This window comes from Pteronotus mesoamericanus, unplaced genomic scaffold, assembly GCF_021234165.1.
Source record: "Pteronotus mesoamericanus isolate MK-2021 breed Mesoamerican mustached bat unplaced genomic scaffold, CSHL_Meso_final contig_98, whole genome shotgun sequence".
In the NCBI taxonomy this organism is placed as follows: domain Eukaryota; kingdom Metazoa; phylum Chordata; class Mammalia; order Chiroptera; family Mormoopidae; genus Pteronotus; species Pteronotus mesoamericanus.
In genome coordinates, this window is record NW_026555295.1 from 1,095,747 (window position 1) to 1,122,881 (window position 27,135).

Genomic DNA, 27,135 nt, shown 5'->3' on the forward strand with positions numbered 1-27,135 from the left:
TGTTTTGCCTTTTTTTTTTTTTTTTTTAAATCAGATATATCCTTGAACTATTTATGGGTACATTGTGTAATTTTAGAACAGATTTGTATATGAAATAATGTATAAGACAGCATTTTGTTCATTGTAAAGCACTATATGAAGGGATGTAGTGTCTCGGAAATGGTGTTACTTTCCCTTAAATCTTAAAAATAAATTAGATTTTATCAACAGCTTTTCCTATTTTTACTAATCTTATCCTTTGCCAATATAGTTTGGAATGGCACTGGCCTATGAGGTAGGATTTTTTTTTTATTGTTAATGTTATTAGCTGGAATTTTACAGGTAAAAATCACTGAAATCCTAAACTTTAAAGATGCCATTTGAGATACCATTTTATTTATAGAGTTTTTGGTGTTCCCTGGTGTGTTATTTTTATATGAGATGAGTTATTTCTCATCCGTGGTTTTATTTTTTCCAAGTTTAAATATGTATTTGATTTCAAAATGAATATACAAAGGTATCGTTTTCTTAAGTGCTTTTTATGCTAAAGTGATTTAAAATGGCATCAGTGAGGTATGGTATTAAGTGCCTTTGTTTGGAGGCCTTTATTTTTGTTTGTAAAAAATTTTATTGAGTAGCCACATGCTATCTGTGACTAGGTTTTTTTAATTTTGGGGAAATGTCAACTTAAAAAGCCTAATTTCATAATTCATTAATTCAACATGAGAACTATTCTAACTTCATCACTTTTCTCCTTTTACAATAGGATTGGATTCAGCATCAAAATACATCTACTCATATTGAGAGCTGCCGACAGTTACGTCAACAGTAAGAACAATTTTTTCATTTTTATAAGTAGCAAAATTTATAAAATAGTCCATACTCAGGTATCAGTGTTTAATATCTTCAGTGTGGCACTTTAGAAAAAGTACCTTCTCCTGTCTCACGCCCTCCCCTGCCTTCCCCCCCCCCCCCCAAAAAAAAGATGCTACATAACTAAAAACTACCCAGCCCAAACACCAGTATTTCATTTCAGGTCTAAAGCTCTCCTTTGACTTAGAACCTATTTTCAGAATAAACCTTACATAGTAGATGTACAAGCTAGATGTGCTGGTTCTTCAGATTGGTTCTTTAATTCTTCCACCTTTTCCTTCTTTAAGACAGGGTACCTATGCAGGTGAAAAGCATGATTTTAACAGTATTCTCTTGTCCCTTGGAGTAACACAAAATTGTGTTTACCCTAGCATCATTTTAAACATGTTGATATAGTTGGATGTCAAGTTCCTGGTCAGTAGGTTTATAGTATCCTGTTCTTGGGCAAATGGAACTGTTACAGCTGTTTTGGTTTATTTATTTTGTTGTTTGTTTTTTTTAATGATTTTTAGAGAGAGAGAGGAAGGGAGAGAAAAAAGGAGGTGGGGGAAGAGAGAAACATCAATTTGTTGTTTCACTTATTTATGCATTCATTGGTTGATTCTTTTACGTGCCTTTACTGGGGATCGAACCCACAGCCTTGGTGTATCAGGTCATTGCTCTAACCTATTGAGCTACTCAGACAGGGCTTTATTTTGTTCCTTATGAAAATATCACCAAAATTGTTTGCAGTTATGTAGGACACTGTTGTAAGTTATAAACCTAACTCAAAGTAGTTTTTAAGGTAAGAGAATTTATTAGCTTATTTAACTGGGAAGCTTAAAGAGTGGTTCTAGTTTCAGAACAGCTGAATTCGATGCTCAACAAAAATCACAGTGTGAGAAATATTTTGTTTTTTTGATTCTCTTTTGCTTTTTGATCTCATGAGATCTCAGGCACACTTTTCTCCACAGAGCAAAATGAACCCGTAGTTCTGGACTTAAATGATCTGTATAGTAGCCATTTCAGGAGTGAAAAAGAAGCAAGCACCTCTTTCCTCATAACTGCTGCAGAAATCCTTGGTTTGACTCTTTTTGGGTTAGTTGTCATCTCTAAACCAATTATAATGATTGTGGGAATAGGATATTCTACCTCATTTGTTGTCATGTACCTCTTCAGGCCCTACCTGAATCATATAGACTAAGAATAGAGATTGGAGTTGCTTCCTTATATAGATGCTGTGCTGAGAAACATAGGTTACCATATAGAGAAAATTGTTACCTAAATTGGATAGGCCTACTGCCACTGTTAATGGAAAATCTCTAAGCCACAAATTTTCCCACAGATACCCGGTGGGGTGTCTGATTTTTTTAAATTTGAGAAATTTAGGGAGGAATGAGTTATTTACTTAGGGATTTAGGTAGGAGTGAGTTACTTGCTGTAGGTAGGCATTAGCACTCGTAAGAGGATTATAGTTACAGGAACTGTCATTAACTTACTACAGCAAATGGCATGAATATCTGTGAAAGCCTTTTCTGTAGAACTAGATAAGCCTATTTTTTTAATGCACATATTTTAAAGTGTGTGCTTCCCATGCCTGCCACTTTTTAATACTCTATCCTACAGTTCTACCTTTTTTCAGGTTGTATGTTTTTGAATAATTCCTTCATGGCTTTCTCTCCACTGGGGGAAGGGGAGCAAATTTGGCAGGTAAACTAGATTCGATTAGGTGAGGATCCTTCCATGGCCAAACAGTACATGCCAGTCCCTGTTCTATGTTTTTTTAAGCTGCTTTGTGATCCATTGTGTTTTTATACCTTTAATCTGTTTAGTCATTCTCCTATTAATGTATATTTGGGTTCTTCATTTCTTAAGGTTTATTACCTCTTTATTCTCTTTTTCTTTGTTGGATCTTTCTGGACACAAGACTTGTTGGTTAACTTGAGAAAAGATACAGTATATCCAAGTTTTAATATTAAAAATAATAAATAATAACTGTATGCTTATTGAGTGCTGAGCATTATTCCAAGTGCTTTATATAATTTATTTACAAAGCAACCCTGTGTGATATATGTATAATGATTATGATTTTACCAGTGAGGAAACTGAGGCACAGAGAAGGCAGATTTCATACTATCACACAACAAGTAATTTGCACAACTAATGTCATGGATCTTTGCCCGTCCCCCACCCCCCAACATTTTATTCTGAAAAATTTCTAAGGTGCAAAAAAGTTGAAAAGATAGTAAACATATATTCTTCGCCTATACTCACCAATTATTAGTATTTGCCACATATATTTTATATCTTTATATATACATTTTTGAACTATTTGGAAATAAATTGCAAACATTGTGATAATTCACTCCTCAGTTTAATGTGTCTTCCACCTGTTTCCCAAATGCCTCTTATAACTCCAGCCTACTCCTCTCCCCATCCACACTGCTAATCCAGGTTTCAGTCAAGAATTGAGTATTCCAGCCTCTTAATCTAGAACAGTCCACCCGATGGCCTTTATTTTTGAGGAGGATATTTTTTCATGATGTTGACTTCTTTTGAAACATCCAATAAAATTGTCTTGTAGAATGTATTACGTTCTGTACAATTTCTGTCTGATTCAGGTTGAACATTTTTGTCACAACTTTATAGGTGATATATATGCTTGTTGCATCACGTTGGGACACAGATAATATTAATTGTTTAGGTCCTTGTTCTTAGCCATTATATTATGCAGCATATGTAAGGAGTATCATGCTTCTGAAACACATTTTAAACGAGTTAGACAATTTATAGACAGTCCAAGCTTGCAGAATCGAATATATGCGTTATCTTTCTGCTCTGGGCAGCGACAAGAACATGCATTCTGGAAGTCAACCTAATGAAGAGCCAAACATTATTACCAACTCTTGAATAGTAGCCCTCAAGCTCCTGTGAAAACATAAACTGGAAAACTCTGGAAATTCAGTAACTTGCATGTCTTGACAACCAGCTATATTTTGAGGATTGTACATGCAAAAAAGCAAGGCTTACTCATGTTAAGTAACTGGCTTTCAGATACACAGCTATTAAATGGCAGGACTTACACTTAGATCCAGCTTTATTTGATTCCTAAGGTGTTGCATTAAAACACTATACCATAAAACCATAAAATTAGAAATTGGTCATCTTAGATGGTACAGAGTAACAAAAGTTTTAAAAAGTGTAGGAGTAGATGAAAAAAAATTGTCCATGTTTTGACAATTGTTGATGCTAGGTGATAGGCACATTGCATTAAAGTTAATTTGTTTTGTTTGTTTGGTCTTCATAGTTTGTCACCTCAAAGCAAGAAGAGGGGAGCAAAAGCTTTCTCAAAAGTCTGACAGTGGTTTTGTATCTATATCTCATTGGTTAGAATGTATCACTGACTGTCTTCTAAGGAGGCTGGCGAGGCAAATACCTAGTTTTGTTAGCCTTTGTAGTAGAGGCAGGCAAGGGAAAAAGGAGTTGAGAATTGCTGTCAAGTTAACCTGCTAACAGTGTCTGAGACAAATAGCAATAAATAAAAACCACTTTGTATTTACTAAGGTTTTGACCTAACTTTATTTTCCTGCAAAGTGACTGCTGAAAGAGTCTCCTGCTTCCATTTTCTACCTGGCTCTCTTGGTTACTAAAATTCCTGAATATCGGTGGTTTCTAATGGTTTAATTTAATAATCATTTCCAATTAGATTCCAGATTGTCTAGGAAAGTTAAGGATGAAGATGTCCTTTTTTTCCCTTCGGCTTCTACAGTGTTACTGTTCCTCTTATATTCTTTTCTGTGATGACCCCTAAATATCTTTCTTTGGATTATATTTGTCTGTTGTACTCTTAAGTGTTGGTGTGCCTGAGATTCTATCCTCAGCTCTCTTTTTTTCTATAAACTCCCATTTTGTGTTAGTCTTTCACTTTTAGTACTATAGTTATGGCTTCTACATGCCTGATTTCTAAATATCTCAAGACTCATCTTTTCCCCTAATTCCAGATATTTCTGATTATTCTGAAAACATTCCTATCATCTCTTCAGAAGTCTATTTGTCTCACATTGTCTTTTATTTATGTGCAACCTCTTTACCTGATTTCAAGGACCTTCACAGTTTGTCTCTGAGATACCTTTCCAGGTTTCCCCCGCTCATAATTCCTTTTCATCATGTTCATACTTCAGCTAGAGTGGTTTCATGGAGACATGTTTTACCTCCAGTCCTTTTCTGTGTGGTCTGATCCATGCCTATCAATAGACCTTTTTAAGGGCCACCTGAAAAGCAGAATTTTCTGTGAATTCTCTCCTGATTCCTTCCATGAAATGTATCTCTCTGAGGACCACCTGGTACAATATAAGGGGCACCATTCGTGTTGTATTCTGTAGAACAGTGTCCCCTGAAGTTCTGCAAAATACATGAAGTATCTTCTCTCTTTTAACCCCTACCTGAGCTTGTATCTTGTACCTCTTCTGTACCTTTTATGTGTACTCTTTGTTTTGCTTAAAAAATTTTGAAGTCTTTCAAGTATGGGGAATCTGTTTCTTTTCCCTGAAATCCCTACTAGCATAATACTTTATTGAGTTAGACCAGGATTTTCAACCTTTTTCATCTCATGGCACACATAAACTAATTACTAAAATTCGGCAGCATACCAAAAAATACAGTTTTGCCAACCTGACAAAAAATTAGGTATAATTTTAATTCATTTATACTGGATGGCTGTTGTTTTGTTGGCTGTTGCCATTTTTTTAACTGTTAATTAATATTGTTTATTCTCATAATAGATATCCTGATTGGAATCCTGAGATCCTCCCATCAAGAAGGTAATTATTTTTTTAGGTGTTGAAAATCGATTTTCTTTTTAAAAGTAAGGAGGTACATTTTTCTTAAAGACATTGTTTTGAATTGAGTCCTGTTTTGAAAACTTTTAAACAGTGGGCAAATGCAAAACCTCCATGAATGTTTTCTTCAGTTGCTCTAGCTTAAATATTATAGTTCTCTGTGAACTTCTGCTTTTTTAGTCTGTCCTCAAAATAATATATACTTTTATTATTTTATACTTGTGGAATCTTAGATTATAAATGCTTTGAAGGCTGGAAATGGATTTTTTTTTTTAATGTTACTGATTTTTAAAGAGAGAGAAACATCAATGTGAGAAACATCGATTGGCTGCCTCCCCTATGCACCCTGACTGGGGATTGGACCTGCAACTCAGGCATGTGTCCTGAACAGGAATCAAACTCCCGACCTCCTGGTGTAGGGGCTGATGCTCCAACCAACTAAGCCACACCAGCCAGGGCTGGGAATAGTTTAATTAAGCTTTGTATCCCTCAGGAGGTTCCTACTTAATATGCCTATATGCAAGTACATCAGGTCAAAGAAATATTTGTAGATGGCATACTCTTTTAGGGAAAAAAATGTTGAAAAGCATTTTTAACATACTGTATTTTGCCATGTGTAATGTGTACGTTTTAGCCCAAATTTTTGAGGAAAAAATAAGGATACACATCATAATTCTGTATCTATATAAATGTTTTTAATTCTTTTATTTATGCTTATGCATTAAAAGTATAACTCTAGAAAGCAATAATGATATCTGTATGCAAAATAATACCCTGGGATATGATAATTGATTTTGTTTGTAAATATAAATAAGTAAATAATTGAATTAAAAAATTAAAATGAAAGATTTTTTTTCCTGAAAATTTGAGCCGAAAACGTGGGTGCGCATTATACATGGGAGCACTTTATACACAGCAAAATATGGTAAATTATTTTATAAATTCTTTTTTTAAAATTTTTTTTATTTATTTTTTCAAATACATTTGGCTCCGCGCCCCCCCCACCCTTTCCCCTGTCCTGCTGCTTCAGTCTTTTCCCACTTTAGCTTTGTCCATGAGTCCTTGCTATATGTTCCTTGACTTGCCCCTTCCCTTCCTTTTCTCCCACCCACCCTTCCCTCCTTCCCTCTTTTCTCTGTTGGTTTCTTTTTTCTTTCAGGGTTGCTGATCTTACATTCCTTACATCTTTGGTTTGTTGGTTAGGTTCTGCTTATACGTAAGATCATATGGTATTTGTCTTTCGCCCCCTTGCTTATTTCACTTAGCATATAAATTCTTTATATGACTTAATACTTTCAAAACATATTTGGCTATAATAGTGGCAGAGGAAAAAAACAGGAAATTGATGATGATGTTCTTCTGTGAATTAGAAAAACAGGGATCCAAGCAGTTAAGAAGGGCTGATCATCTATTCTAATGATTTCTTCTTTCTCTCAAGGCTGAATTACATCACAACAAACAAAGATTTATTTTTAATACATACATGGTATCAAAGTTCGGAATTGTTAATAGTCTGCTTTTAAGACGGTACTTCTGTCATTTAAATAGCTTAAATTTATACTAAATTGCTGAATCTCATGTGTCTCTTTTGTACTTTGTAGAAATGAAGGCAATAGAAAAGAAAATGAAACGCCAAGAAGACGTTCTCATTCCCCCAGTCCTAGACATTCTAGGAGATCAAGCTCAAGTCACCGATTTCGTCGATCTCGAAGCCCAACACGTTATATATATAGACCAAGAAGTCGAAGTCCAAGAATTTGCCATCGTTTCATTCCTAGATATAGATCCAGGTCCCGTTCACCATATCGAATGAGAAATCCATTTAGAGGAAGCCCAAAATGCTATCGATCAGTTAGCCCTGAAAGGATATCAAGGAGATCAGTGAGATCATCAGGTACACTTACAGTCGTGAATAAATCTACTTATTTTGACTAAATTTTTAGGTTATTTTGTTTGAATTTTTATATTTGTATATTTTTAATAAGCTTGAAATGGTGACTTATCTACTACTATCAAGATTTAACAAAAGTTGACATTTGAGCTATTCACCTCACCTCTTTTTAAACTTTTTAAGAAACAAAAGTCTATTTTATATCTTAGAATTGCTATATGAAATCTGACCCACAGCCCAACCTAGTTTATTTTTCTTCCCTTTATTAACTATCAGAAGAAATGTGCAAGACTATATATAGCCACCCAGCATTCATTTTAAAAATCAAGGATATACCAACATTGTAGTTTGCCTTAATAATTGATTATAGATTTGTCTTCTGTGAATTAATTTAAAGCTTTTTGGAATTATTTATATTTTCAACCTGAGTGTTAATTGGCTTAATGACCTTCCCAGAAATAGCTCTATTATATATTATATATGTTCTTGGAGATCTTTCTAGAGTCTGAGAGGTCTTCCCTATTCTAACTAACTACATGTCTGAGTGAAGCTGGATTTTCTTCATATATTTCAACCTGAATAATATATCCAGCAGAATGCGTGCACAAGCAGATGTGAGAATTTAGGTATCCTCTCTTAAGCCCACCTTTAAAGTATTTGGGGAAATGTACAGTGGTAGAGCTCTTCTAATATTTTTTGCTTTGGGAATTCAGGTTTTTAATAAAAATGTTATTTATGTTAACAGTTTATTATTAAGTCAATAAATGTTTTTAAAATACTATTTTAGTTTCTTAACACAATAAATAGAACACAAACTAACTTTGTAGAGTCCTCAAGTTTTAAGAGTGTAGAGGGATATGGAAACCAAAGATTTGAGGACCACTGGTGTTAAGAGAAGCTCCCTGAATACAGGAATTTCATGTAAAAGCCTTTTGAGTGAAGAATTAAAGACTATGAATTTGTCTTGTGTTTATGCTTCCTGTTTGGCTTGGCAGTGGCTCTCTGTGATAAATATTTGGGCAGTTGAGGGATTATTGTTACTGTTGTTTTTGCTGTTATTATTTATTATTTTAATAATATAATGAGCCCTGACCAGTGTGATTCAGTTGGTTGGAGCATTGCTCATATACAGAACTTTGCAGGTTCGATTCCTGGTCAGGACACATAACCTAGGTTGTGGCTTTGATCCAGGTCTAGGCATGTGTGATCCCCGTTCTGGCATGTGTGGGAGGCAGCCAGTCGATGCTTTTCTCTCTTTCCCTTGTGCTCTCTCCCTTTCTCTCTAAAAAACAATGGGAAAATGTTCTCTGGTGAAGATAAAAGAAAAATAATGTGATAAGATTGTTCCTACCTTAAGTTCTTTTCAGTTAAAGTAGTATTTATATTCTTTTTATTAGATAGAAAAAGAACATTAGAAGATGTAGCACAACGATCTGGACATGTGTCAGAATTCAGTAAACAGAAGCATTTTGAAGTGGTTGAAGCAGGTCAGTTACCAGCACAAAAGCCTAAAGCTGGCAGTGGATCAAAGCCATCAGTTAAATCTACAGGCTCCACAAAGAATGATCCAAATTTAGGAGGATGTTCTACTCGCTACAAATCAAAGAATCTTGAAGATGGCACCTTGTCAGAAGGTAAACAGGTGTCTGATAAAGCTGTTTCTCTCCAGCGTAAGGTCAGTAGTTCTTTAATTTGTTAATGCAAGTCTGTGTATACATTTGCTATTATGACAAAGAGAAAGCAGTTGTCTGAGTTTTTTTAATTTTTGTTTTGCCAAAAGTTTGAAATCATGACTTGTTAAATTCTGTTGGTATGGAATATTTTATTGGTTTTTCTTATGAATATAATAAAAGTACTGTAATTCAAAATCTTGTTAACAAATCCTAGCGGTTTGGCATTTGATCTGTCAAAAATGACATTTTGGTGGTTTGCTGTTTTTGATTAGTCACATAAGCAGACCATGATGAGTTTTGCTATCTGATTGGTAAAGTGAATGTAATCATCAGTAGCATTAATAAGTTTTTAAAATCTTTGTTAGTAAGCTATAAAAGTTAATCTCTTCTGAGAATCATTTTCAGCTTGTTTTATACATTCTGCAGCACATTCAGAAGTCAAATACTTGTTCAATGTAGAGTAGTCTGTTTTCTGGGTATTGTTTTTTCTTTTTAATGTTTTGTGATTTTCAACCTGCTAGTTACAGTACTGAGGTACTATTTTATTGTCTATTAATTAAATTACCATTACAGTAAATAATGTATAAAACACCTTGAGATCAGAATAACTCATAATAGGCAAGATTGTTAAATGTTTATTGTAATAATAAAAAGTTTTAAAGTTTTTAAGTACACATTACTCTAACAATGTCTAAACACTTTAAACAACTGCAGTTACCTGCCCCAAAGACCTTATATTTGGAAGGGTAAACTTAAAATTATTAATCTGTAATTACATTATTTTAAAGAGCATTAGGAAGAAATGTTGGAAATTTTCAAAAAGCTGACTTAGTCTGTAATGTTTTTTTTCCTTCTAATTTTGCTTCAAGTTTTCTAGGTGGTGGCAGTGGGAGTTTTTGTTTTCTTTTTAAGTTAGTTTTTTACCATAGGATATGTTTATTCAAGTTGTGTGAATTATATATCAGCCTTTTAAAATACTATAGCTATTAAGATATTTTCAGTTATTAGAACAGTGAACAAAGGTATAATTTCAGCTTTATTAGTGATGGACCATGCAGATTCACATAGAAAAATATTCATAGTTTTGGACCATTCCATAGGTCTTGTTTGTTATATAATGCTTCTAAACAGAAAAGAGCATCTGTTATTGGTTACCTCTAAACTCATTACCACTGATGGGTTTGAGTGGTAAAATTTTTATAAGATGTATTTCTTACCACTTTCCTTTAACATTTAAAAATATTTAATTGTGTTAAAATATTTAGAAAAGACTGTTTAAAGAATTAAGATTAATGGTTGAAGAATTTGTATTGAGAGGAGTTATTAATGTCTTCATGCATTAATTTGGTTTATTTTTAACTTTCTTTCATTCCCGAAATAGCCTCGGAAAGACCAGCCTTTGTATTATGGTTCAGTTCTTCTTATATCTGAATTGCCAGAGGATGGCTATACTGAAGAAGATATTATAAAAATATTTCAACCATTTGGAAAAGTTAATGATGTCCTGATTGTTCCATATAGAAAGGAGGTGAGTCGTTCAGTCTGTTCTGAAAATGCATACATAGTTATTGCTTTATGAAAACCATTTTTAGATCTTTTAGTTACTTTTACTGTATACAGGACATACGTAAATTGTTAATGGAGAGTTTTGTAAATATTTGGACTCAGATGAGCATGGTTCCAAAGTACTGTTTTATATCCTTTAGAACAGGGTTTGGCAGACTTTTTCTGTAAAGGACCAAATAGTAACATTTTAGGCTTTGCATGCCAGAGGATCGCAACTGCTCACCTCTACCATTGTAGTACAAAAACAGCTACAGGTAATATATAAATGAATGAGCATGACTGTATTTAAAAAAATTATAAAAACAGGTGGCAGGCCTTTATTTGCCAAGCAAGCTTATACCAAAACAAATGATTTTGTTAGTATGTTATTTATCAGCTTTAACATACCAACAAGCTCACACTAAAATAAATGATTTTGTTAGTACGGTATTTTTTTACCTGTGGGTTGTATTCCTGTAACTCACAAAATTCACCAAAACTATGAACAGCCCTAGACTAAGCAGAACATAAAGTTGTGAGATAAGACAAGGGAACATAGTGGGTAGTGTATTGTTGTGAAAAACCCTAAAAATGTCAGACTTACAGCAGCTATACCAGATCCTGCCTTATCACTGATTGTTCATTGAGTCCTGCCTTCTTACTTCTTATTGTTCCATGCGCCTGCCATAGATCCCTGTTACCTTCTTCTTATCTTGGTACTAGTATAGAAATTCTGTAAGGTTAAAGGTCCATGTCATATATGAAAGCATCCTAAAGATCAAATTACATCCTAAAAATCAAAACACATCCTAAAGATGAAAACAAAAAGGTACAATCAGGGACTTGAGATAATTTCATAATTTTATGTTCCACAAAATAGTATTAAGTAATGCAGAGAATTTTAAGTTAGTTTTTTTTATTTTGTTTTGTTTTTTACTAATAATACATTTTATTTTAGGCTTACTTGAAAATGGAATTTAAGGAGGCAGTTAATGCAGTCATGAAGTACATTGAAACAACCCCTCTCTTAGTAAAAGGGAAAAATGTGAAAGTATGTGTTCCAGGAAAGAAAAAAACACAGGTAAACTGTTTCACCATTGTTGATTAGTTTTGAGTTTTTTTGCTTAAGTGTGGCACATACAGAAAAATGCATAAAACAAATGTTTACACAACAGAGTATATGTGTATAGATTCAAATACACTGAAGGTAACAACTTCTTTATATGTACATATCCAGTCATGTTTTGCCAAATGGTGGGGATATCTTCTGAGAAATGTGTCAGGTGATTTCATCATTGTAGGAACATCAGAGAGTGCACTTATGCAAAATGATAGAGCCTACTATACACCTAGGCTATATAGATAATAGCCTATTGCTTCTGGGCTACAAATCTGTACAGCATGTTATTATACTGAGTACTGTAGACAGTTACAACACAGTGGTAAATATTTGTGTATTTAAACATCTAAACATGGAACAGGCACAGTAAAAATACAGTGTGAAATATAGAAAATGGTACATCTGTATAGGGCACTTACTGTAAAATGGAGCTTATAGGACCAGAAGTTGCTCAGGATGAGTGAGTGGTGAGTGAATGTGAAAGCTACTGTTCACCATTATAGACTTTATAAATACTCTATACTCAAGCTGTACTTAATTTATGAAAAAATATTTTTCTTTAATAATAAATTAGCTTTTTGTAACTTTCTTACTTTATAAACTTTAAAATGTTTTAAAACCTTGACTCTTTTGTAATAACACTTAGCTTCTTCTGGATAACCTCCGGAAGGACCTGCCTGACACTCTCCTTAAGGAGGTGTCACTCTTTTTCAGAGATAGGTCTATGGTGATTTGCTTGGTGGTTTTCTTTCTTTTTTTTTTTTCCATCATAGATTTGCCTATAAGCAGATAATGCACCATGACTCTTTGTTCATGAAAACCTTTCGGTGTTAGGGTCCATGTTTTCAAACTTTTGAAGGAGCCTGTCAAAGTCTACAAAAGCTTTTGCTAAACCATTCACTGTGAATTTCCTAGGGATTCTTCTTATGGTTTGTCATTGGTCATTATACAGTGCATGACTCTATAGCTTAATACACAGTATTAAATGGCAAACATTAGACTAGGAGAAAATACTTGACAAAATTAAGAAATCTCTGTGAAAGAAACGTCTGCCTAGGTTACAACATTCGGGAAGCCCCTTGTATACTTCTTCCAAATCCTTACAACCTTTCTGCCTAGAAGTAGCTCCTAACTTGATTTCTTATACCATAGTTGAGTTTTGCCTGTTTTGAACGTCATATTAATACAGTTGTGAAGTATATATTCTTTTGGGCCTTATCTATAGTGGAATTTGCTGGGTTATAGGATATATAGTAAGAGGTAATACCAGGTTGCCCGTTGAGTAGCTATAGTAATTTACAGTGATAAGCTATGAATGTTTCTATATTATCAGTAGTATCTTAATGTTTTCAGTTTTAAAACACAGTATGTAAAAAATTGTATCTGTTCTTGGATTTTCCAGATTTGTATTGAACTTCAGTGTCTTTTAATGTAATTATTAGCTATTTCTGTTACTGTTCCTAGTGAGTTGTATATTTTTTTTCCATTTTTCTGATTAGGTTGTCTTTTTCTTTTAAATTTCATCTGAAGGTATTCATAATTCTTGATACTTATTATTTTGTATTTTTTAGTAGAAGTATTTTCTCCTAGTCTTTCGGTTGTATGTATACATGTATAAGGTTTTTAATTTCTGTGTACTCAAGTTTATTGGGTTTTTTCCTCTTTTGTCTTGTTTTGGAAAATCTCTATACCATTGCCAAGAAGGCATGCTTTCATTACTTCTTAAATCTATAATATATGATATAATGTGTGATTGGGATCAATATTGTTTCCAAAATGTGTAGCCAATTAGCCCAACATCATTTATACCTAATTTGCTTTTTCTTGTTTATTTGAAAGCTATCTTTATGTTTATAAATTACCCTATATTATATAGATGTGTTTCAGACTTTTCTATCAGTCTGTTTATTTTTGTGCCAGTGCTGTGTGATTTCAGTTGTTAAAACTATAAAATTCATAATACATGCCTATTTTTCTAGTAGAATTCCTCTTCTTTGTTCTTTCTTTAAATGTATTTTGTTTAATCCTGAACATTCACTTGTGCATATTAGTTTTAGAATTAGCTTAAGTTCTCTGAAAAATTTTATTGGAAGTTTAATCAATACTAATTGCATTTGTATTGATTTGTTTATCATACCCTCTTTCTGTCCTAAAACATGGCTATCTTTCTATTTTTTTTTAGATTTTATTTAGTGTTCTATTTTTTTTCCATAACGTTCTTATACTTTTTGGAGGGAGCGTTGAGTTTATTTATTTATATTCACTTGTATGTGTCATCAATATTTCAATTGCTGTTAGAGAAAGGATTTTATTTCTCCTTTTTCTGCTAGATTAACTCATCCTAGTTTACACTTGCTGCGTGCCAGTTATTTAGTCCCATTTTCCTGATTTGAATAATGAGTTCTATAGTAACCCTAGTCATTACCAATTTTGTCATTTGGAGTTTCTTTTATTTTCAACTGGTGTTGAACAAATAAGAGGGTTGTTTGTTTTTTTTTAACCCATAACAGGAAATCTACAGGTAGGTTGCTTATATCCTGTACTGCAGTTCCATAATAATCTGTAGAAACCCAGCCTTTTTATCTGTTCCATCCGCTTTAGCATGTACTTTTCATCCTCACTTGTAAGATTGTTGCTCTGCCTTTTGGCATCAATTCTATCTTCTAAGCAGAAAGAAAGGAATAAAAATCAAGAGCAAAATGGGTTTTGATTTTTTTCCTTTTTTCCGGGAAGGATGAGCGATTTTCATCCACATTTGACTTAACCAAAACTGTGATACGTAGCCACCCATAGTTGCAGGGGAGGTTATTTGAAACAAGAATTTCAAATAAGCAAGAATCGAATTGAATGCGTAATTTAAGAACTTAAACTTTATCCTGAAGACATATAAATATCATTTATATGAATAGCATTATGACAATGAAATGGATGGATTAGAAGGATTCATCTGGAACAATTTTAGCGGGGGCAAATGACTGAAGGCAAAGAAAATTTAGCTGATTGATTAAAGGGGAGAAGAGAAAAGATCACTCAAGTCCAGATCACTAATATAGTCATCAGCCTATTGTGATAACTGAACAGTTTTTAGTAGATTAGTAACCTTGAGAATAGAAAGGAGGAACAGATTATACCAGTGACTCTTGAGCAAGATCTGGCTGATTAAATTTGGAGAACTGAGAAAAACGGTCAGTTTTCATTAATTCCGGAAAGTTCAATCTGAGAAAATAGGTGAATACGGATACATTTAGTGTGTTAGAGTATTTCAAATAGGTTAAAATAATTTTCTTGGATGGCCTGTTGATGAGGTTGGTATGATAGCAATGTAAGTCCAAGAGCCCAACCATATTTACTGTCCTGATATTCATAAAAATACATAGTGGAAATTCTCAGCATTGGACTTTAGAAATATGCCACCCACCTTTCAAAAATACTGATGTTCTTCAACTAAATATGATTTGGATGGTGTTGAATTGAAGGAGCCTTAGAAGACTTAACTCAAGATTCCTTGTTGTGACAGAGCATCAGGTTTAGGGATTGACTGAAAGGGGATCCCCAACAGAACTCTGGTTATTCTTTAGGTTGGAAGTATATGGAGACAGTCTTTGTAGCCTATCACTGTAAGGGGCAACATCAAGTTTGCCTGCTAGAGGAAGTCCAAAAGAAGCTGGAAGCCCAAACGAGGAAAAAGAGGGGCAGTGCTATTGCTTTCTTGGTCCAGATCATAATTTTTACATAAGTAGTCAAAATCAACAAAACCTTTTCTGCCTACATTTGATGTTTCATGTTAGAGCTGCACTTGACTTTGGCAATGATTCACACATTCTCTCCATTTTGCTACTTCTTGGAATCAGTAATGTTACAGAAAAGGTAAAAATTTCCTACATCCCTGTATTTAAACTCGAAGGATTAAAGTATGGTCTATTCACTCTGACAGAAAGTCAGTTACCTTGTTCTTTAATTATAAGCTAGCCTAGACATCAGTTTTTTGGTTTTTTTTTTTAAGATTTTATTTATTTTTAGAGAGAGGGGGAAGGGAGGGAGAAAGAGAGAGAGAGAAACATTGACTGGTTGTGCATGCCCTCAGCCAAGGACCCAGCCTGCAACCCAGGTGTGTGCCCTGACCAAGGAATCGAACTATCAGCATTTCGGTTTGCAGTTTGCAGGATGACACCCAACCCACAGAGTTGCATCAGTCTGGGCTAGACCACCAGTTGCTAACAATGATTCTCAACCCTCCTTTTTTTTTTTTTTTTTTTTGAGCTACTCACTCTACTGCCACTACCAGTAATATGATGCGAGCAAGCGTTCTTTTTTCCAGAGAAATGGACATGTGGCTATACTCACAAAATTTTCCTTAAAGAAGCAGGGACCCTGGATCTAGGGGGAAAAAATGATCAAAGTTTTCAACAAACAAACCATCCCAGCTGTGAAATAGTGCTGCAGCTCAGTCCTCTGCAAAAACAAACAAAAACCCCAAGATTTTTAAAATTTCAATTCAGTGTATTCACCAAGATTCATGGGGACATTAAATCAAACCTAGAATAAGCAGTCAACTAAGACCCAAGATTTCATGGAAATGAAAAACAATGCTGGGAAGCAGTACACACTGGTTTGAGCATTATGGAAAATATAATGAGTAACAAGGAGATAAAACCAAAAAGATAACAAATCAGAATTCAGATGAGAGTTTAATTTCATTTGAATTCAAAAACTATTTTTAAACATCTGTTAAAGTGTTGGGCATTGTGGTGTCTGCAGATGATGCAGTGATGAATGAAACATGTGCTTTCAGCCTTCCTGGAGGTTAATCTATTTAACCGTATTTTGCCGTGTATAATGCGCTCCCATGTATACTGTACACCCGTGTTTTAGCCCAAACTTTTAGGAAAAAGCATCTTTCATTTTAATTTTTTAATTCAATTTATTTATTAAGATACTTGTTTTTTGTATTATAAAGGAATTTTAGCATTTATTTTTGAACATATGGTACAATAAATTTTATGTAACAAATAATTATAAGACACAAGAACAGATACCAGATATTTCAGGCATTACCCGTGTATAATGCGCATCCTTATTTTCCCCTCAAAAATTTGGGCAAAAAAGTGCACGTTGTACATGGCAAAATATGGTAGAAGGTTAAAGATCCTAAAATGAAGAGGAAAGACATAGTGAATACACCTAGGAGACCCAGAGTACGTTTAACTGGAATTACAGAAGGAGGGCACTGCTTAAATACTGGTGAAGATTATAAATTGTATAGTTATGGAGGGGCAACCTATAGTGGTCCAGCCATAAACAGTGTAACTGTAAAAAGGAAAAGTCCAGCCCTGCATAGCAAAGCAACACATTTTCAAGGCTGAGTGGGAAAAAAATTGATTCATTGTAGTTCAGTACATCTATGTCAAGTCAAATATTAAACTGTGTGCTAGGACAGTATTTTCAGACATGCATGGGCTCATAAAGTACTTAGGTCTCTCCTAAAATATTACTATAATAATGAAGATCATTAAGAAATAGAGAAGTTATAGAAAATGATTGGTAATGAGCAAGAGAACCATTTAAACAGTAAAATCTAATTATATTTTTATAAAATAAATTGCAAAATATGTTACTTAAAAGTACAAAAAATAACTTTTGTCTCAAATACATTATCAATAATTGGTATGTAGCCAAGGGGTAAGGACTGAATTTTTACATTTATACAGAGGAGATGAATATTACCTTTTTTTTTTTTTTGAAAACAAGCACTAGTAGAACAAAGAGGTAGGAGTGTGAATATCTTCTAACTCATTGGGGTTAGGGAGGTATTTGACATAAAATCCTATATAGCACAAAAGGAAATGGCAAGGATGCCCAAAAACAGAAAATGTAGAATAACATGACAATTACTATGAAGTTCAGATCAATTTAAGCATATATTTACTGAATGTTCATTAATTGCCAAGCATGATTTTAGGCACTGGAGATAGTAGTGAGTAAAACAAGGCTCCTCTTCTCACCCAGTTTCACTTCAAAGGGTGAGGAGCGAAAGACCACAAGGAAATTAAAAATGTATACATATTATGTGTGTTAGCAAGTTCTGTGGAGAAAAATAACAGAAAAGGGAAATAGAAGTGCCCTTTTTGGGGAATGAGGCCCTACGCAACTTTCAGTAAAGCAGTTATGAAAGAGCAAACACCTGAAGGAAGTGAGCGAGCAAGCCATTCTCCAGGTTCAGAGCATTTCAGACAGAAAGAACAGCAACTGCAAAAGATGGGATCCACAAGCATGTAGCTTGTTTGAGGAGGATAAAGGATGCTTGGGGTTGGAAGTAGGTAAACATAGGAAAAGATATATGCTGATTTGGGTTAGAGGGTGGGTGGAACGTGTGGTGTAAACTCTTATAGGCCATTTTAAGTATTGGGTTTTTCTCTGTGATGAAAGGTCTTGAGTCTTAGAAATGGCAGGATCTATTCTGAGAATAGAGTGGACGTGGGTAAAAGGGCAAGGATGGAAGCAGAAATACTGTTACAAGGTTATTGCAGTAGTAAAGCAAAAGATAGTGGTAGATTGGATCAGCACGATAGCAGTTAGACATCTGAAAATGTGATAGTGCTAAGAAAATGTAGAGTGGTAAAAAGGTAGGCGATGAAATTGTGCCGTATGTGATCACAGATTGAAGAAAATATTTTTATTCTGTGTGTAAATAGAAAAGGGTAATATGCATTCTTTAGGATAGGAAGATTTTAAATGGGTTTTTCTTTTGGTATTATGCTTTTCTGTATTTTCTAAAGCTTTTTATAACTGGAGAAGCTAAATTGTTCTTCAAAATATTTTTTCTTCATAGAACAAAGAGGTGAAGAAAAAGACAGCAGATTCAAAGAAAACATCTGCATCTACTTTAAAGTAAGTGATTCCATGATTTCATATGTGAGAATGAATGCGCATATGAATTAAAAATTTTGTTTTTACAACTGCATTTTTATTGTTTTGTCACTCTGATTCCTGTTTAAATGGTACAGTATTCAAATTATTTTAAACTTTTTTAGATTTAAGCTTTGCATCTTTAGAAGGTTTAGAACTTAGAATTTGCTAAATTTTTCTTCTTTTAAATAGAAAAGATACAGATGCCTCCAAAGCTGTTGAAACTGTGACTTCAGCGTCTGCCAGTAAGTTGCTGCTTTTAATACTCCTCTAAATGAGGATGTTTTGTCAATTTACTAGAAATTTCTTGCAAAATGATGCTGGGGAAACTTTATTTATTATGCTTTAGTAGTAGGGACCCAAACTGGCCCTTGTAATAAGCTGTTCACTACTATGTAGTTACAAGACCGCTTCTGGAATACCTATCGTAGTTCTACAATTAATAGCTGTTTCCATTAGTTTTGCAATACCTCCCTTCATCCCCTCCCAATAAACCCAAAAGACAAAACATAAAGTATGTTAGGATTGCTTTTCCGTCCCATTTGTTTTTGAAAGAGCTAAAATAAACAAATAAGACTGAATAGAAGTAGACACTGTTGCACTCAAATGGGGAGTTGTTTTTTTATACACAGGAAAGCACTCAGGCCTTTATTATGAATCTGCCTAAATGAATTGTTCATACAATTTTTAAAAACTGGGTTACATTTTTTCTTATTCCTTTTAGGATTGCAAAGATGTAAACAAAGAACACTCTAGAGTCTAGTAGGATTAAACACCTTGGTAGGATAGGACAAGATAGAAAAAGGAAAATGGCGTAGACATAAAATATATTCAGAAAGTTAAATTGTGTTTTTATATTCTCTTTTGGAAAGGCAGTTGTATAGTCTGTTCTGGGTTTCTATTCAGAAAAGATTAAGGGTTTTCGATACTAAAACTAATATTCAGGTGACTAGAAAGTTGGGTTTTATAGAATATCATTTTTCATAATGTTTAGTATACTGAAGTTATTGGAAGTTAGTGAAGGTGACTACAGATGGCTTCTGGAGGGCAGTAAATTTTGACTAAAGTTTTAAATGTGAACATGTAAACAGACAGAGGCATGTAAATATATAGAGGCAGAAGATACTTCAGTCTGCTAACAGAATTGAGGAATCACTTTATAGAAGGCCTTTGAAGATTTATGCTAGGAAGTTTTTTAATTTGACCCCATTGATATTGTAAGTTTCCATTTATATAACATTCTTGAAATGATAAAATTTTAGAACTAGAGAACAGATTAATGGCTGTCAAGGGTTGGCGGGGAAAGGAAGGTGGCTATTGATATAAATGGATAATAGGAAAGAGTCTTTTGATGGAAATGTTCTGTATTTTGACTGCTGGTCACAGTAATCTAGATGTATAAAAATTTATAAAACTACACATTAATTAGTGCATATAAACCTGGGGATATCTGAATAATGGTAGATTGTATTAATATCAGTTTCTTGTTTGTGATATTAAACTGTAGTTATGCAAAATATTATCATTAGAATGAAACTGGGTAAAGGGTATGTAGAATCTCTCCCAATTATTTCTTAAAATTCCTTGTGAATTTATGATTTTCTGAAATCTAAAAGTTTTAAAGAAGTTTTGTAAATCCTGATAAAGCTATCATAGGAAATTAAAACTGTAGACAAATTTCACTTATGAATATATTGATGTTACATATTTCAGTAAAATATTAGCATATAGTGACTGGGAGCACATTAAAGGAATAATACACTGTGCCCAAGAGGGGATCATACTAGAAATACAAAGATGTTTCACAATTAGGCAATCTGTTCATTCAGTTTACTGTATTAGAGAAAGATAAGTGTTGCAAAAGATACTTGGTAAAGTTTAACAGTCATTCCTAGCATTAAAAAAAAAATCCTTAGACAGCTACCTTCTGAATATGATAGTGTGTTTGTGTACCCATACTTTTATTCATACATAGAAACATACATATATCAAGTCAAAAGCCAGCAAATGCTTAATAATGAAACAGTACAAGTATTTGCATTAAGATTGATAACAAAACAAGGAATATTTATCACTTCTATGAGTTTACATAAATATTATTCTAAATGTAATGGTCACTAGCTAGTGTACTTACTACTTGACATAAAAAATTGGGAAGTAGGATACGTTATTATTCACAAATATGTACGTATGGTGGAAAACTCATATATGGAAAATCCAAAAGAATATTGAAATGTTGTTAAATATAATTAGCCATCTTCTCTAAATTAATAGAAGGTTTCAATTGCTTTATTATATAAAAAGAATAACTGCTTATATGTACTTTAAAATATTCCATTTACAATAATAAAAATAAAAACTATGAAAAAACTTTACTACTAAGAGGCATCAAATAAAGAGAAATTAAGTGAGAAAACAGTTCATTTTTGGATAGAAAACCTCACCATTAAAATATGCCTGTTTTGCATATTAAAACAAATATTATGACCCTTGTAAAATACCAATAAGATTTTTAAAAACATGTAAGCTGATTATAAGCTGATATTTTATACATTAAAAATTAATATAGAATAGCCAGGAAAATTCTTCATAGGAAGAGTAATTAGGATGGACTAGCACTACCAGATATTAAAATACATTATAAGTTAAAGATTCAAAGTAGTTTCATAAAGTTGGATAAATAAGCAGAAGACCAGTAAGACAGGAGAAATATTCCCCAAGCATGAAATGTTAGTAAATCATTATGGTGATGTTTCAAATTAGTGGGGAAAAGATCCATTGTTCATTATATTAACTATCCACTTCGTAAAAGTAGGAACTTAAAATGTCAAAATAAATTCCAGGTGGATTGAAGATTTAATGTTATACATAAGCTGCTAAAGTATTGAAAGAAAATGTGGGGGTTTTTTCTGTTTTAAATTTCAGAGGAGGAAGTCCTTCCTCTATCAGGAAGATATTTGACTACATAAAATTATTTTTTAAAAATTTTATTTGTTTGTTTGTTTATTTATTGAGAGGAGAAGGGAGGGAGAAAGAGGGAGAGAAACATTAATGTGTGGTTGCCTCTCGTGTGCTCCCTACTCGGGACCTGGCCCACAATCCAGGCATGTGCCCAACACTGGGAATTGAACGGGTGACCCTTTGGTTCGAAGACTGGTGCTCAGTCCACTGAGCCACACCAGCTAGGGCCATAAAAGTATTTTTAATAAGTACTTTGTATAACTTTTTTAAATAGTTATTTGTGTGATATAAACTAGTTTTCCTAATATATAGAGTTCTAATAAATAATAAGGAAAACCTCCACAACCCAAAAGATAACTTGGCACACATAGGCAAATCAGAGAGAGATGAATTACACATGAACATTGACACAACATTACTCATAATTAAAGCAACAAAAATTGTCATAACAGTTTCTACCTCAGATTGAAGTAATTAATAACTTTTTTACATACTGTATTTGTGTGGAGATGGAGAAGCCCCACTCTTATGTACTATTAATGGGAATATTAATTGGTACCGTCTTTCTGGAGGACAATTTAATGTTAATTGTTAAAATTTAAATCGATGCCTTTGTGTCAACAAGTCCATGTCTAAGAATTTACCTATGGTTACAGTTCCCTGTGTATACAAAGGCGAGTACAGGCATGTTTCTTTCAGTATTTTTTTCACAATCATTGCCAGGTTAGCTCTTTCTTAGTTCTAAATGATGTTATTTGTAATGTGTTATTGAAATATTTTTCTTGTTATTATAGCCAAAACTGGACAAACCAAGACATCTGTAGCCAAAGTGAATAAATCTTCAGGTATGATTTTTATTAGGATTCTAGGCATATTAGTTACCTTTAAGTTAAGTATATAGCAGTAGTGTTGGATTTAATTTGACATAATAGGTGCTGAGTGTATATTGATCTTTGAGATTCATAGTCATCTAGAAATTTTGAGGAAGGATATTCAGAAGATAATGTTTCCTTGCAGTGACTGTCAAAAGATTATTTGTCTGGGGTACTGTTTCTCATGATGTGTCTCAGAGATACTTTTCTCTTCCTCTTTTATTTCTCTAATTACTTTCTTCTATAAAATAGTCCAGATAAATTTACTGCTAATTATGTTCTCTTTGCAGTTTTTATTGGGTTATTGTGGATATTAAAGTAATTTTAATTTTTGTCTCTTTCCTTAGCATTATCTTCCTATTTTTCCTTCAATTTCTGTTAAATGCCAATTAATTAAGGAGATAGAGATCTACTGTGTTAAGTTTTTCCCTATAATGTAAAAGGGAAAGGAAGCAGGCTTGAACTGACAAATATCATTGTTAGTGGCAGAGCCAAAATGTTCATACAATATCTGAGGGGGCCAGGAATGGCTGGAAAACGTATTTTGAGGATGCATTTATTTAGCAAACAGGTTGATATACTATTTTGGTGGTAAGTTTCTGGGAGTTACTGATGGAGATTTGGGTTTATGGGGTGCTAAAGCCACTGTCCACCCTTTCAACTGTTGGAAATTAATTTTAGATATTTTCTCCTTTGTTCTAGTCCTCCTTAGAAGTAGTAAAGTGAATTAAAGTAGTAAAAAGAAGGTAGCAACATAGAGATAAGTGAAAGAAATAATTTGAGGGCTCTTAGGGTTTAGGTTACTGTACTGTGACAAAACATTTTAATGACTGGTTAAATAATAATTTAAAAGGATTGGTATTGCTCTTTTTCAGCAAAGATTAGGTCTGTCTTTGGTTATAAAGGGTGGGTTTGTTTGTAAACTGTTTCAGCTGATTTTCATGGATGTCAGTAATTATTTTTCTTTGTATAATTTTTCTAAGCATGATCATATTCTCACTAAGCCCTGTTAGATAATTATGGCAATTTCACCCTTATTTATAAGGGAAAATGTGCAAAGGAATCGTTTAATGCTCTAAGTCTTCACAACTTAACTTGGAATTCAACTTGGATCTACTAATTTCTGATCTGGGCTTTTTCCTCATACTACCTTGCTAGTTGTTATAACTCCTTATTTTCAGAATTAAGTTTCAGAACTGGTGTTCTCTGAATGGAAAGTTTTGACTGATTTTTTTCTGCGACACTTCAATGATCACAGTCTTATAAACAACTTCATCTTGGAAAATTAGCAACAGTAATAGATGCATATATAAAAAGAAAGGTCAGAGCAAATATTAAGTAGTCCTTTTTAGGTAGAGCGCACTAGGAATGAGTCTGATCATCTTTATGTCGCCTGACTGTGGTGTAGGCATTCTTTAATGCTTAAGTTAACTGGGAGCCAAGGAAGCATGGGCCAGGAGGCCTTATATGTAATTGCTTTGGGAACCATTAAAAACTGCATGGGACTATTTTTATATCCTTAAATTTAATAATTTTGCTATAAGTTGATCCATACATTCAGAAATTTAACTTGCCTGAATGCTTTTATGTACTGCAATGGAGAGTTTAATTCTTACCTGAGTGATGTTTTCTTCCTAAAGACATCATCGTTGCTACATTTTAAGAAAGACCTGTGCACCCAAAGATGATAGCATTTCATGTTTTGAATAAAATATAGCCTGTAGCTCTTATATTCTTTCTTTGTGAGGCTTTTTGGAGATTGTTGATACTAATTAAGTAAACCAATTTTGACTACAACTTTTGTGATTTAGGGAAATCAGTGGGTTCTGTAAAATCTGTGGTAACAGTAGCTGCTAAAGGTAATAAAGCTTCAATAAAAACAGGTAAGACTTTCGGGAAGGAGAGGTTTTCTTTAAGTATATTCTTAATCTACCTTAAAGAATATAATAAAATGTTATCAAAAACAAGTTTTAAATTTATATAATTTGTAGTACCTAATAACATCTTGAAAAGTTTAGTAGATACTTTTTCTTTGATATTTAAAACCTAAAATATATAGGACTTTGAAATTTTGGTACTTTGACCTTTGACATTAGCAAAAATAGGTTTACTGTTGTAAGTATGCAAAACAGGTTATTCTTGTATTATTATCATTTTCCATATGAATAACTGTAAACCTACTTTGCCCTACCATGTATAATCACAGGCAGCTCTGCCCCTACAAGTGGTTTAATTTTTGTTTTCCTCATTTTTTTTAGAGCTGTTACTTCATGTACCTTCCCTAGCAGTACAGTTCTGATGTTTGTTACTGTAAAGATTTTTCTTTTTATAAGAATTTTTTATATATATAAAGAAATGGGACACTATTTTATATAAATGTAACATGATCTGTTTAGTGTTAGTGTTTTTCCGGTAGACTAATGTAATTTTAAAATACCTTTGTAGAAATTACAAAATGTGATTTTTTTTGTGTGTGTGATTATAATGTACTCTGTCACAATGGTTAAGTTTGTGGCTCATTAATGGCCATCAGTAAAAATTGTATCTCAGTTTAAATTTGTTTTTAATCTTTTTGGTAAATGGATATTGAAAATGAATGGACATAAATATATAGAAAAGAACTGCTTTTATGATAAAGTTGAATTATTATTTACTGATGTATTAGTATGAAACATAGTAAGTGATCAAACAGACCCTTAGAACAATGGTTCCATTTTACTTTCAACAGCAAAATCCAGTGGAAAGAAGTCTCTAGAAGTCAAAAAGCCTGGCGGTGTCAAAAACAAAGATGCCATTAAACCTGTGACTGTACCAGGTAACCTTGAAATGCTGTCATTTAATGCTTTTTTTTTTTCTTTAGATCCTCTTAGTGTACATTCAAGGATATTTTGAAATTATTGCTTAAATATCTTCAGAGGGATTGTTTTATATTCAAAGAGAAACTTGTATGAGCTTTGACTTAAATCAGATTATCCTAAGGAGAGTTGAAGTGGCAAAATAAACTAGTGTAAGTTTCTGTTTAGATGCGTTAGTTTAATTAAATTAGTGTGTTTTTTTAGACTATTAAAGCAGACTATTTCATGCAGAAAACTCTGAAATAAAGACCAGTGTGGAAATCAAAGCCACTGAAAATAGTGCTAAAGAAACTATTTCAGGTAGGCCAATAGAAATTTTATTTTGTTCTCTTATGTGAAAGATAGGAAATTAAAATTTTAAGAAAAATAAAGTATTAATTTTGTGTGTCATGTGTATATGTATGTATGTATGTGTGTATATTTTTAAATACCAGGATCATACCTAAGTGAAATTAAGACTGTTACGATTCAGATCTTCACCCTGTTTCTTGATTATTCTGAAATTTTGTTCTTCGAATACAACTAAGTATTTAAAAGCCATTGTTACTTCTGCAGCTATTTCCTACTTAAATTCTCTACTCTTTTGTCAGCTGTGTACATTTTCATGTGGTTACTGTGTTAATATATTGTGAGATCTTGATAAATAAAATGTATACATAAATTCTTATTTTGTATCTTAAGAAGCTCCGTTGGTGGTCACAGAAAATGAAACAGTTAACAAGGTTAGTCTGTATATTTTACTTATTTTTTTTAAAGCCTAAGAAATTTTGATGCTTTTTTTTTTTTTTTTTTTTTTTGGTACTATAAACCCACTTAAAAAATGTACAGGATTTGGCATGGTAAAAAAATCCCAGTTTTTGACTTTTAAAATATGGTTTGAGTGCAAAAACCTTGAGCTGCAGAGTAAGTCCCAAAAACTTAGAAACAGAATATCAATAAATGTACATGTTTATGAGGATTATTTTTCACTGAGAACAAAACACTAGGTTAAAATTGTTTTTTGGGTAGGCAGCAGGTTGCCAAAATAGAACCAGTGGAATTTTGTGACATCCCTAGAGGCAAGTGAGAGATATGCTAATATTTAGAATACCAGTTGTCTTTTGTGTTTTTAGAGGAGCAAATGGGGTTTGCAGTTTTATTTGAAGAGCATGAAGTTCACCTTACTATTTTCCTATGGTTACATCTGTCATTGTGAATATATTAAAACCTCATTAATTTAGGTTTTATTGGATCAGATCTTAAGGTGCTAAGCATAAATTTACTTTTGACTAGTAGATCATTCAAGTAGTAAGTAGTATGTCTTATTTCATTTTAGGAAGGATATTTTAAAATATTAATAGAGTATTTTAGATTCACTTTAAAGTAGTTCAGAAGGAACTGTTGATGAACACAGTTGACATACTAAATTAAAATCATTCTCAATTGGTTTATGATAGTTATAACTTCCTACCTTCCCCAACCTCCCCCCCCCCCAAAAAAAAGTCAAAAGTTGCCAAATTTACTATTGTATACCTTTGGGGATATCCCCAATATCCACCTAAGGAAAAATTGGAATTGACGAGTCATCTTGAAGAATAGAGTCAATCTGAGGAAAGAGAATGCAGGAAAAAAAAAGTGTTTACTTTGTAGTGGGGATTGGGTTA

The 27,135-nt window shown here is 33.1% G+C and overlaps 1 protein-coding gene across 5 annotated transcripts in view; it reads left to right on the forward strand.

The window, feature by feature from the left end:
* The window catches only part of ZNF638 (zinc finger protein 638), a 137,659-nt gene that overhangs the window by 84,318 nt on the left and 26,206 nt on the right, over window positions 1-27,135 (forward strand). For 4 of the 5 annotated variants that reach the window (XM_054586831.1, XM_054586828.1, XM_054586832.1 and 1 more), the window contains exons 3-15: window positions 746-807; window positions 5,613-5,651; window positions 7,271-7,563; window positions 8,958-9,235; window positions 10,615-10,761; window positions 11,737-11,859; window positions 18,728-18,786; window positions 18,997-19,049; window positions 22,560-22,610; window positions 24,449-24,520; window positions 25,366-25,452; window positions 25,724-25,792; window positions 26,174-26,214. In XM_054586831.1, the coding sequence (XP_054442806.1) occupies window positions 746-807; window positions 5,613-5,651; window positions 7,271-7,563; window positions 8,958-9,235; window positions 10,615-10,761; window positions 11,737-11,859; window positions 18,728-18,786; window positions 18,997-19,049; window positions 22,560-22,610; window positions 24,449-24,520; window positions 25,366-25,452; window positions 25,724-25,792; window positions 26,174-26,214 (1,374 nt within the window). The remainder of the gene's footprint in view (window positions 1-745; window positions 808-5,612; window positions 5,652-7,270; window positions 7,564-8,957; window positions 9,236-10,614; window positions 10,762-11,736; window positions 11,860-18,727; window positions 18,787-18,996; window positions 19,050-22,559; window positions 22,611-24,448; window positions 24,521-25,365; window positions 25,453-25,723; window positions 25,793-26,173; window positions 26,215-27,135) is intronic. The other variant, XM_054586830.1, reaches the window with a different exon arrangement.